The 13,380-nt window shown below is 39.0% G+C and overlaps 1 protein-coding gene across 4 annotated transcripts in view; it reads left to right on the top strand.

Annotated features, from left to right (window-relative positions):
* nf1a (neurofibromin 1a) overlaps positions 1-13,380 on the top strand; it is an 86,574-nt gene that overhangs the window by 33,849 nt on the left and 39,345 nt on the right. For 3 of the 4 annotated variants that reach the window (XM_077565422.1, XM_077565421.1, XM_077565424.1), the window contains 10 exons: positions 1,035-1,174; positions 1,300-1,422; positions 2,398-2,481; positions 2,619-2,735; positions 2,970-3,151; positions 3,246-3,457; positions 3,897-4,058; positions 4,207-4,304; positions 6,367-6,502; positions 10,784-10,846. In XM_077565422.1, the coding sequence (XP_077421548.1) occupies positions 1,035-1,174; positions 1,300-1,422; positions 2,398-2,481; positions 2,619-2,735; positions 2,970-3,151; positions 3,246-3,457; positions 3,897-4,058; positions 4,207-4,304; positions 6,367-6,502; positions 10,784-10,846 (1,317 nt within the window). The remainder of the gene's footprint in view (positions 1-1,034; positions 1,175-1,299; positions 1,423-2,397; positions 2,482-2,618; positions 2,736-2,969; positions 3,152-3,245; positions 3,458-3,896; positions 4,059-4,206; positions 4,305-6,366; positions 6,503-10,783; positions 10,847-13,380) is intronic. The other variant, XM_077565423.1, reaches the window with a different exon arrangement.

The following is a 13,380-nucleotide window of genomic DNA, read 5'->3' as shown; positions in this document are numbered from 1 at the left end:
TTGCTGCTTTTTCTTCTGCTTCTCCGCGAAAACATTTGCTCTTGTTACAAAACGTTTCTAAAACTGAAAATTGAATACTACACGTGTGTTCTTCATGTGTTTATTGAAAACATGCGTAGGCAATACCAATGCTGTTACGTAGTTTCCACTCTGCTTGCGCAGAGCTTAATTAGCGTGTCATACTTCTCAACGAGGAGTGGACGGCCAGGCAAGCGCTACACTTAATAAACTTTAATAAGCTTAGTTAGCGCTTCATGCTTCTCAACGAGGAGTTCACGTCCAGCGAACGCTTCAGTGCGTAAAGCCATCTTCTGGCGCCCTCTCGCACACACGCTGAAAGAGGCGTGTCGCTTACTTAAGGCGTTTTCTGCATATCGGTAGACAGGCGGCCATGCGTGTATGTGTACCTGCATTTAAAACAGAGTTGGCGGGCTGTCTCGTATTAATTTTTTTAAGTACCGGTACTGAGAAAAATTGATACCGAGCAGTTTTTTTACGCCAAAACATCGAGGTACGGTACTGGTACCGGTATCCCGTGCAACACTAGAGCACTTGTTAATGCTGTGTCTCTGCTACAAACGGTTAATGGCTAGCAATGACAATAATAATACATGCTAATGTTCTATTACTGTCCTGATCTGTGTTGGCGGCCCAGCGGTTTAGCTCACTCGTAACGCTCTGCACTCACAAACCGGAGGATGCGGGTTTGATCCCCGCCATGTAAGAAAAAATAAAAGTTGATCGCGGGAGCATGAAAGGTTCATCGAACATTGTCATTATTTATTCCTTTGTCAAGTAAGACTTCAAAAGAGACATGTTTTTTGTTTTTTTTTTTACGCATGCAAAGGAGGCATATGTTAAAATGAAAATAATTACAATGTATGGCATCTTTGAGTCGACTTTGTATCATTTAAGGGTCTCAAGGCCAGGCCGAGTTTCCTCTTTGTTAAAAATAAAAGTATGGTCACCCTATTCTAGATACTCTTAATCAAATGTTTGTGTTTGAAATGTACTCCTTGGCTTTACTCTTCCAGGTTCCTATCAATGACACTAACACCCAATTTGTGGAGCAGACTATTGCAATCATGAAGAACCTGCTGGATAACCACACAGAGGGCAGTTCTGAGCACCTTGGACAAGCTAGCATTGAGACCATGATGCTTAACCTCGTCAGGTCAGAAATAACTAGAGTGGACATGCGGTGGTGTCTTTGCAGCTATGTATAACAGTTGAAAACATGCAAAACGCACTGGACGACTGTCGTCATATTTGTTGTCTTTTGTCTTGTGTTTTTCGTAGGTATGTTCGCATTCTTGGCAACATGGTACATGCTATTCAGATCAAAACCAAGTTGTGCCAGCTAGTAGAGGTAATGATGGAGAGAAGAGATGACCTGTCCTTTTGCCAAGAGATGAAATTCAGGTAAAATGCTTTTTCCACATTTATGCACAATATTTCATGGCAAGGCTCAAAATATATATATTTTTTTCTTTGAGGAACAGTTTTGCTTTTATCAATTACTTTATTGGATGAACTTTGTAATTTTGAGGAGCATTTTGAACAATATAAATATGACAATATATCAAATGAACAATTGGTATCCTTTTTCATATATAGTCAGAAGGTTTTTATTTTTTAAATTCACACTGTGACTAGCAGCAAATTATATTTTCTTGTCAAGAAACATTTTCAGTGGGAAAATGTCAAGCAGATATAAGATTCAGTTTAAATGTAATCCTTCTAAATGGATTATATGGCCACACTAGCTTGTTTAAGGGATTCCTAGACGATATGTGATGTTGTATGCAAATGAAATTCCAATACACTGAACTTGTCTTATTATTTCATACAACTATAACTAGCGGCTATGGCTCAGGGTGTAGAGACAGTTGTCCAGTAACCAGAAGGTTGGCTGTTCGATTCCCGCTCTCCCCAAGTCATGTGTCATCGTGTTCTTGGGCAAGGCACTTCACACACATTGCCTCGAGTGCTGCTCATACTGGTGTATGGAAGGTGCAAATGTTTAGTGGTGGTCGCAGGGGCTGTAGGTGCACACTGCCACGCTTCCGTCAGCCTGCCCCAGGGCAGCTGTGGCTACTTAAGTAGCTTACCGCCACCACAGTGTGAATGTGTGAGTGAATGAATAATGTATCCGTTCCATTGTAAAGCACCTTTGAGTGTCTAATTGGATAGAAAAGCACAATATAAATCCGATGCATTATTATTATTATTATTATAACTATCTCATAAACTACAATCAACCACAAATATTCAGCGTTTGGCCATACGTCCTTCTTGTTAGAGCAGGAAGTCTGCGCCCCACACCTTCATGAGATAATGTTTGTCTTTCAGTGACAATTACCCACTTCCACAGTTATTTTTTTTAATTGTTTTAAGGAATAAGATGGTGGAATACCTGACTGACTGGGTGATGGGTACTTCCAATCAAGCAGCTGATGATGACATTAAGTGTTTGACAAGGTACAAGCTTAGTTACCAGTGCATTTTCTTATTTTGACTGCAATATTGATGACATACGACATTGTTGCGTGTGCGTGTGCGTGCGTGCGTGTGTGTGTGTGTGTGTGCGTGTGTCTGTGTGTCTGTGTGTGATACAGGGATCTTGACCAGGCCAGTATGGAGGCAGTTGTGTCTCTGCTTGCTGGTCTTCCATTGCAACCTGAGGAAGGAGATGGAGTGGAGCTGATGGAGGCCAAATCACAACTTTTTCTCAAGTTAGAATAAATTTCCTCCATTTTACGCATAGCTTATTACACCACCTTTTAAATTAAAGGTAAAACATCTTAAACAAGATAAGTCTAGTTATCTTGACTCAACGTTTGTGGACAAAACTGACTAAGAAGTAATAGCATGCTAGGCTATGCTGGAAAGGGTTATTAGGTGGACAATATGTACCTATAAATGGTAAAAGAGAGAATTTTCTGAAATTTTTTTTTGTTGTCGTGCAGGTACTTCACCCTTTTCATGAATCTGCTAAACGATTGCAGTGAGGTAGAGGATGAGAGTCAGACAGTAGGTGGATGCAAGAGAGGGATGTCACGCCGTCTGGCCTCCCTTCGCCACTGTACTGTTCTGGCCATGTCTAACCTCCTTAATGCTAATGTTGACAGCGGCCTCATGCATTCTATTGGTAAGTTTGACTTTGTCACACCAAAAACATTTGGAAAAATGTGCTTGATCAAATGTAGTTGTTAAGTTTATTTTCCCCAAATCTGAATACTCAGGTCTGGGATACCACAAGGATTTGCAAACTCGAGCCACATTTATGGAAGTTTTGACAAAAATCTTGCAGCAGGGAACCGAGTTTGATACACTGGCTGAGACAGTGCTGGCTGACCGCTTTGAGAGGCTGGTTGAACTGGTCACTATGATGGGAGACCAGGGAGAACTACCTATTGCCATGGCACTGGCTAATGTTGTTCCAGGATCCCAGTGGGTAAGAATCTTCTTTGCGTTTATGCATGATGGCAGTTAAATTGAAGTTCCATTTGTATGTCACGACTTCTATGACCTTAATTTCTGCATCTTTTTTGCTCTTACGGTTATTATTGGGTTTGATTTGGTGATGAATAAGCGGTTAAGAAAATGGATAGACGGATGTATGGGTTCAGATTATGGGTTCCATCTTTAATAAGAGTTTATCTGGAAAAAGTTATCTTTGGGGGGGTCTTCTGTAAGGTTCCACATTCCAAAGATGGGGTTTGTTCATCTGAAGAGATGAGCCAGTCTTTTTGAGGTGCTGGCAAGACAAAAAGGAAGTTATTTTGTCTTTGATAGGGTTGCACAAATTAGCAAATGTGAATTAATGAAAGGTAATTATAATGTATTTTTATAATTTAGTTTTCAAGCAATAATGTATTGATTTCTATTTCAAGGATGAGCTTGCTCGGGTCCTGGTGACGCTGTTCGACTCCCGTCACCTCCTCTACCAGTTGCTATGGAATATGTTCTCCAAAGAAGTGGAGCTTGCTGACTCTATGCAGACCCTTTTTCGGGGAAACAGCCTGGCCAGCAAAATAATGACATTTTGTTTTAAGGTAGGAAATGTCTCAACTCCAGGCAATTTTATTTGGACAATACTTTTTCTTTTTTTTCTCTTTGAAATTATAATTCAGTTTTGTCATTGTATTGTATTGAAATAATATAAACTAAAATAATTTTGCCTTCACTGTGGCTGTATATTAGGTCTATGGAGCAGCATACCTGCAGAAGTTACTGGAACCTTTGTTAAAAGGGGTCATCTCAACCCCTGAACACTTCACTTTTGAGGTGGACCCCACACGGTATGATCCTCTATTCCCTTTTTGTCACTTCCTTAAATTATATTGTACCCTCCACATGAGAAACTTAACAGCCAGAAATATCATCTGCTTTTAATGTATTCAATTTATCCACAAGGTGGTGTTGTAGTCATATACTTCTCTTTTCAAAGCTGGCTGCACACTGTGACAGAACACAACTGAACTATTCAGTCATGTTGTGCAGTGTGCTGTGCATGGTCCCGAAACCAGTTTTCCATAGTTACCAACAGTCTGCAACTAGCTTGGCTGCAATTCCAAATGTCAATTCAAAGTGAATGATGCAGCAACAGCTTTTTACAGCCAGTCAAGTGTGACTGGATTAGGACAAAATGATCCTGATTTCTCCTGATGAGATGGGAACTAATTTCATACACCCGTTCTCATTTTCATGTCCTTTTGCTGGATGATATTTTTCTTCTATAGGACATTTGCATTTTTTTTTTTAGAAATCATACATAATTTTAAATTTGGCTTCTCACTCAAAGTGTTAAAGAACATTGTGGAACTTTATCATAAATTGAGTGATTATTAATTGGCTGTTTAAGGCTTGGGGGAGCCGTTTCATGTTATGTGTAATTATTTTGCAAATACTTTTTTTTCCACATACTGCCAGATCGGTTTGTATTTGTTTCCCTTAATAAATCAAATGTCTTTTTATATAGGTATGCACTGATGCTCTGATATCGCTATCCATGCTAATACTGTACAACTGTACTCATGCTCAGGTTCTTCGATACTATGTCACCTATACCACTTCACCAGCATATCCTATACCATTGGAGATACTTAAAAGTAAAAATGAATGAGGACTATTTTAGCTGAGTGCAAATTACGCTTTGTCCAAATGGATGCTGATCTTGGTCTTTGTTGCTGTGGCGACCCGTCCGGCAAACAAGTTTCCTAGGCTCCGTCACCCGCTTGGCTCCAAACAATGGTAGCAGCAGCAGTTAAACCACATCGCAGTGCATCGCCCGGCTGGTCTGGCCCGGCCGTCCATTGCCCTGCGGGCCCGAGAGACTACCTGGTTGATCCTGCCAGTATCGTATCCACAATATATAATCCCAAAGATTAAAACATGCAAATTCGTAATCGTAGGTCTAGTAATCACTAATTATTTTACATGGCTGTAGTCTCATTTTACTAGAAGCTGCCATGTTTTGCTGCCGTCTTCCTGTTACAGATGCCCAAAGGACAATTTTATGAACGTAATTAGCCGTGGTGTTGCTTGCATCGAGTGCCGGACCCAAAGAGTCAACTGCCACTTACCTTCCACAGCTGGGGCCTGAAGGTGGTTGTTGCTGAGTCCCGTGATTCAGGCTCCTGTCGCTTGTCACCTTGCTTTAAAAAAAAAAAAAGATCCTGCCCTTCCCTCACTTTTTTTTTGTCATAGTGTGATAATGCATCGCTTCACTTGTCCTGACAGTTCAGAAGTTGAACTAAATTGCCTTATTACAGTTGCTGGTGTACATAAGGGATGTGTCTTTGAAAAACAGTTGAATGTTAAAAATGTAAGTAACGACGAGTTGTACTTTTTAAGCGCCAATATTTGAGTGAAATTTAGGACCATGATCAAGAAAAGTCATGTTTTGTGTTTTTAAACAATTATTTGAAAAAACAAATAAAAAATTTCCACAATTGCAAGACTTGATAATGGCATTTTAAAGTGTCATTGAGTGTTACTCAAATATAAAAACTTGTACTTTGTATGGGGGAAAAAACAAACTGGTATCGGTGCATCCCTATTTTGATATTTTTGGTCGGGTTTCATTATGAGATATTAAAATTGACTTGATGTTACAAAATAAAGTGTGGCAAAAAAATGTACTTTCATGTTTACAGTAATCAAAAAGGGGGGAAATACTTTCATGTATTTTACTACTTATACTTTCATGGCACTGTACAGTATTGTACAATTCAATTTTTTGTTAAAATTCTATTAAAGTGTACTGTGAGGTTTAGTTGGAATTGTTTTGGTTTTACACTTAAACCTGTCTTTAGCTGTAAAGATAATTGTGATGCGATTTTTCTTTCGCTTACTCATCAGACTGGAACAAGGTGAGAACTTGGACGATAATCAGAGAAACCTGTTGCAGATCACTGAACGCTTCTTCCATGCCATCACCGGCTCATCCAGCGAGTTCCCCCCTCAGCTTCGCAGCGTCTGCCACTGTCTCTACCAGGTAGACCCCCGCCCCAAGCTCAACACCATCATGATCCATAGCTTGTAACCTTGCTCTTACCCGTTTGTCATTTATACATTCCAAGCTCCTGCCTCTTAATTTTCTCCAGTTTCTGATGCTGCTGCACTCACTGCTTTCTACATCTCACACATTCCTGCACAGCTGTTCATAGTATTCAGATCTACAGCCCCTTTTTATCAGTGTGATTTTCATCCCACAATATTCTAATATCCAGTTTTTAATTCCCATATTAATGCAATGTATTTCCTGAAAGACAAGCAATTGAAGCATCACCATGATCTAATTGGCCAATGTGGCCTTATTTTCTAAATTTTTGCCATTGCAATAGTCTGTGACAAGAATTAAAATGTCAGTAAGATGAAAAGGAAAAAAAAACACATTTATATGAGAAATAATGAATATTCTTAATTGCACCTTCTGATTGTGATTAATACAATGCAGCCAACATTCTCATCTTTTCACACATTGACCAGCAGAAGGACAGAACTGAAAGGACAGGGGTTCTCAAACCTTTTTTTAGGCTCAGGGGATTCATTTTTGTACTGACCCACTCATAATCCAAACAGCATTATTTTGTTCAGCATTTCACGCAAAACAGAATTTAGTAAGGGGCTCTAACATGGTTCTAGCATGCTGATCATTGAATCACTGGGTGTGTAATGGTGAGTTAGCCTGATTTCCGTGCCCACAGCGAGGGGGTCCAATTCCCATTCTGTTTCATGTGGGTATGAAAAGTTTTCTCTGCCTGTATATGCCCTATGATTGACTGGCAAATGTTGACTAGTCCAGGGTGCAGTCTTGTCTGCCTTCTTCCCCAAGTTTTCTGATATAGACTAGACTCTAGCTTTGTGTAACCCTGAACAGGATAAGTGATGTATTGTACTTTGTATCAAATGGATTGATGCTACATACTCATAATAGCATGATATGTGTTGGAAAAGTCAACAACTGCGATAATTTGATTGTACAAGTGTGCTCACTCTCTTACAACTGGGAATGTGGCTGTGTTCAGAATTGACCAATCACATTCAAATTTATGGTACATTGGAGTGAGCACACACCTGCCACCATTTAAAAAAAAAAAATCCTGTCATCAGGCCAGCCTAAGGCCCTGTCCATATGAAAGCCCGTTTTAATGTATCCGTGCAAGTTTCTTGCCATTTGGGCAGTTCGTCCATACGGTGGCGCCGTTTCGGAGCTTGAAACTGATCACTTTTGAAACAGCGCTCCAGAGTGGAAAGACTTCAAAATGCGCCTGTACGTTCCAATGTGGACAGCATATGTGGCATACTCCTCCACTGATGACGTATTCGTCGCAGCTCAATGACGACGCATTGTCGTAGTTTGATGGCGTATGCTCCAATTCTCGCCTGACTGCGTGCGAACCGCCAGTCTGTCAACAACAATGGCGGATAGAAAAAGGGGGTCTTCACAGCAGCGCATACCGTCCACTTGTATGTGCTGCTTTGAACACCCCCTTTTTCTTTTATCGCTCAGTTCTTTAGACCCCAATATTAGATTTGGCAGAGTCATCTTTTGTTAAATAACAGTTATAATTCTTTAATAAAAAAAATATACAAGTTCCGTCCTGTAAACAAACTCTTTCACTGCTACACGTTATCCAAAAAACAACCCCAGCAGTGCCAGCCGATTTCGAGCATTTTAACAAATTTTTCAAGGCAAACAGAATATTGTGTGCTGTCACTATGTAAACAAGGTATACAAACATACCAAATGAAAGATTGCGTTCCATTCTGTCATTAGAAAAAAGTGTGTTTCTACCCTATTCCGCTCTTTAGTAATTACCATTTGAAAATGGGTAATTAAAGTGACAGTGAGCGAAAATTAAAAAGAAAAGGAGCTTTATGTAAAGATAGATTTTCTGCACAACAGTGACTTTGACACTACTATTTTTTTATTTAGTGACGCTCTGTGAATTAGATTTAATGTGACAAAGGCTGTGATCATTCACGTCATACTTGAAAACGTTCTATTTCATCATATTCCTGATGTTTTATTGTAAAGTCCATATTGTCCATATCACAGAGAGACCATTGAAAAGAGATACAATGCTGCCATCTGCTGGCCATTATTAGTGGGTGTTTTGGGATTTTACAACCCCAATGACAAGGCAGCACTGCACGGACATTACCCTGCCCGTTGAGGGAAAAAAACATAGTAAACGTCAATTAACGTTTTTGGTGGCATGCATTTGGATTTTACTATACGTCATTAATCGTTTTTGGCGGTAAAAGAGTTAAGCATATCTTTTATACATGTATTTAAGGCACGTTTTAAAATGTCTGACGTCCTATTGCTTATGTTAAACAAATTAAAACATAAATCATGCCGTTTCTACTAAGTACTGTCTCAAATGTTCTCCAATTTTGATACTGTAAATGTATCGAATCGTATGCCGAGAAACGTTTCTTGGGAGGAGTAATATGGCGGCCTCGCAGCTTCAGAAATCTTGGCCTGCTATCGGTGATCCCGTAATATATCCAGATCAGTGGTTCGTCTTCTTTGCCTATTTTTCTTCTACGTTTTACGTTAACTCCCTATGGTTGAGCTACAGCGCCACTCCAAACTTGGCATATACATTACAGCCGTTAAACGTCCTCAGCGTCTTCTTTTGGACACACGCATGTCTTTAAACTCTGGATCAGTTTTGATATCAATAAATAAAAGGTATTCATGACGTTAGAATCCAAATATCTCCATCCATCCATCCATCCATCCATTTTCTTAACCGGTTATTCCTCACAAGGGTCGCGGGGGTTGCTGGAGCCGATCCAGGCTGGCTTTGGGCAGTAGGCAGGGCACACCCTGAACTGGTTGCCAGCCAATCGCAGGGCACACACAGACAAACTTTCACATTCACAATCACACCTACGGACAATTTAGAGTGTCCAATTAACCTGCCATGCATGTCTTTGAAATGTGGGAGGAAACCGGAGTACCCGGAGAAAACCCACATAGGCACGGGGAGACCCAGGAAGGCAGAAGCCTGGACTCGATCTCACGTCCTCTGCACTTTGAGGCGGATGTGCTAACCAGTCAACCACCGTGCCACCGGCAAATATCTCAGTCGTATAAAAATGTGTGAAAAATTGTGCAACCACAGTCGACTGCAGTTATGTCCAAAGGCTTGCACTTTTTAAAACAATACAGCATAATTTATTGCAAATTATTTTGAGGACACCCAAGGTACATTGTGTGGACCCTGGGAAATCAAAAGACCCCAGTTTGAGAACCCTTGCTCTTGGATGTAGGCGTCCAGTGTGTCAAATTTCATTGACAGACATTGAGATTGGCACCTGAAGAAATTGGGCGTTTTAGAGCTACTGTTTAAATCCATCAATTACAAAAGCATGTTTTTTAATAAAGTTTTACAATGGCAAAAACTGTTTAAATTGGGTCCTCTTTGAAAAGATAATTCTTCAGAGAATTGCTTCAGTTTAGGTATTTTGTATGTATCCGCCCATGGGGTACATGATCAATTTCCTAATCAAAAAAAGTTTCCCTGTAATGTTTTTCCTCCAAGTTGTGTGATTTGTAAAATCCTAAACATTAAATACATTGAAGGCTTTGATCACATTTATAGCATGAGCATGTCAGACTGCTGTTCCACATTGGAGAAGAATGTTGTGTATATTACTAAACATAAACTCTGAGCAAATGCACACCGAAAATCAAAAATAAAGTATTTTTACGTTTGTCTTATTATTTTTGGCAATTAACACAGGTTCTTTTTCAAATGAATTTAAAATTTGGAACTAAAACTTTCAAGCTGATGCAGTTGGTGTGATCACAGCATTGATGAGTGAAAACATCTTCTTTAAAAAAAATAAAAATATTTGTCATGATAACACACTTATTTTGCCTAAAACCTGGGCAGCTTCACACTGCTGCTGCTGCTGCTGCTGTCGCCACTACTACTCTTACTGTTGCACTTCATGTTGGCGCTGTTGTCCAGGTACCCCAAACTGTGGTCCTGTCCTCACTGATTTTGCTTTTTTAAACGTTTGTTTTCCCATTTTTCATTTTGCGTTTCTTTTTGCAGCTTATAAGGCACCGAAAAAGAGTGCACTGAATTCCAGCAACAACAGTACATGCATGGCATGCTTCCTTGCCAATTAACAAATTGCTCTGTGACAAATCTTTTCTTTCATCTTATATCTGTGTACCTTAATTGGTAGGGTTGTGTGCGTATGTGTAGCTGGTGCTGTGACCATGATTGTACTCGTCTCTGTTCTGTAGGCTACTTGCCACTCTCTACTGAATAAGGCAACTGTAAAAGAAAAAAAGGAAAACAAAAAAGCAGTAAGTTTGGAGACTCTATTTTCCCTCAGATACTTTCCCCCAGATATTTTCCCCCTAAAGCAAAAAAGGCTTCTTTTTTTTGCATTTTCCTCACTTGGTTTATTGTCTTCATTTGTTTAAAATTGTTTTTAATTGCGTGTCATTTTCAACTTGTGTACAATAGGGATGCATCAATTGATTGTATACTGTAGTTTCAACTGGCCATCATCAGTCTAAAACCAATCTTGTGCTGTTTACTTATAATCCTCTTTACACTTTTATACTAAGAACCAAAAACCTGTTTTTGCTTTTTAATTTTAATTTATTATTTTGTAAATGTTCCAGCTTTAATTTTACAAGCGTTGTTCCCAACCAACTATGTTCTGCTACGCCCTCAAAGTCAAAGTTTTAAAACGTATAGGCAGACCAGTTCAAATACTGAACATATAGTAAACTATATAAACGCCATTTGGAATGGACTTCCCCACAGCCAAAGAGTTTGCTCACGAAGAATATGTCGTTGCAGCAAATAAAGAAATTTGATTGCACGGTTCATTTTAACCGGGCTGAACAGCGGTCTTTTAAGAAAGTGGGTGTGGCTTGCCAGGGTAGTACCATATATAATCTTAATTGTCTTTACTTTCTAGTTTGAACATACCAAAGTATTCAAGATGTAATCTGATAATGGTTATATACTGTAAGAACAGCTGCTAGTAAGATATGCTGTGATTTACTGTACATATAATAAAATGAGTCGACTAATCGCAACCACTAGGACCACGAGGGATGTCCCCATCCAATATTTTTGCCCCCATCAACTGAAAATCATGTGATCAGAAATTGTAGCAGATCATGTCAATTTTCAGCTGATCGGGGCAAAACTTATGTTTTCTGAAATTTATGGTAAAAGTGACCAAATAACATCTCAAGATTTTGTCAAATGGAACAGTAATAATTTAATTTGATATATTCTATTAATGGTTTTTTTTTGGTGACTGTGGTGTAGTTAGTGACAATAAAAGGGCCGCGTAAACTGAAACCTAGGCACATCTAAAGTCACCTGTATGCTGCAGCAGAATGTACATTATGTTTGTAGGAAGAAAAAGGCTTTTACACAGTTCAAAACAGACACCTTCATGGTGTGAAAACACTTAGGTTAAAATGAAATATCCTGTAGATAAAAAAGCGCTATATAAAAAGCAGTCCATTACCATTTTAGCATTCTAAAATAGCCAAGCCTAAAATAGTCAAAGAGTTGAGAAAGCAACAAAAAAGTTAGAAATTGTGACACGTCCAAACGACATAACTTTAAATAGAAGTTTAGCAAATGTACATTTGGTGACAAGCAAGCTTGTTCCCCACATTTTACAAGATAATAAATCAATAGTTGTTTGTAGACCACACATTTCATAGCACGTAACCCCCAACTGCATATCTGCGTGGGCTCAGCTTAGCCTGCACATGCCAATAAATAATGTTTTAAATGTTTTATTAACAATTATATAAATCAAATGCACTCAGAGGAATCCTACATTCTATGATAAAGTTTATACAGGCCATTCCACCAAATTGGTGCCAATTGCATCTGCAGTAAATAAAATGTTTAAATGCACTACACAGTTACATGAAAATAAATCTTTATAAAGCGTTGGGCACATTTGAGGGTTTTCCTGATCACATTTTTCTGCACCCAAGTCCAAGTCACTTAATTTTGAATATCAGCAAGTCCAAGTCACTTAATTCTGAATATCAGCTGCTACCTAGTCCCAATCCAATACCTCTGTATAGCAATGCAATGAAGAAGAAAAAGAAGACCACATCCAAATTGGCTCAATTATCTTTTGTTTTGTTTTGTTTTTTGAATTGAGGTATCCCAAAATGATACCTTTCTGTAAGGCTGTAAATCAGCGCTCAAATCAAGTAAAGAATTAAAATGGGTTATTCTTGACTTAAGAAATTTAAAAAGCTGATCTTTTTCAGGCGGTACCGATCAGCTGAAAATCATGTGTTTGGCCCATATTCCTGAACATGTTGATTGGATCGGGACAGCCCTAGCACATTTATATATATATTGTGCTTATGCTGCATTCTAGGAACATGGGAAATCATAATAATCCCACTAGGATTGTCCCATTTCCGACCTCAAAGCGTTGGAGGCAAATGCAGAGTTTTCCCTGTCTTAAATTGAGGCAAAGGTGGTATCACCCTGACTATGATGGGTGACTACTGATACCAGGTATCATTATCGGTGCCAATACCAATCTTATTTTAAGGTATCGGTACTCACGGTGGTTACGATCAGGGACTAGAAATTATATGAATACAAATTTGCCATTGTTTAACTACAATCATTAAAAATTCATCCACTAGTACATATTAAATTGTAAATATAGATAAGCGTTGTTGTAAAACACTATTATCTTTATTGTATATAGTGTATTTTTATGACTTGGTAGCGCGCCACAAGGGGGGTGCAAAAATGGTCTGTTTCTTCTTCGGTACATTAAAGTAAAAAAAAAGAAAAAGAAAAAAAGCTGTTTCTTCTTCGGTTGTTG

This window comes from Vanacampus margaritifer, chromosome 5, assembly GCF_051991255.1.
Source record: "Vanacampus margaritifer isolate UIUO_Vmar chromosome 5, RoL_Vmar_1.0, whole genome shotgun sequence".
In the NCBI taxonomy this organism is placed as follows: domain Eukaryota; kingdom Metazoa; phylum Chordata; class Actinopteri; order Syngnathiformes; family Syngnathidae; genus Vanacampus; species Vanacampus margaritifer.
The sequence above is the reverse complement of the archived record's forward strand: the minus strand, read 5'-3'. Positions and strand labels throughout refer to the sequence as shown.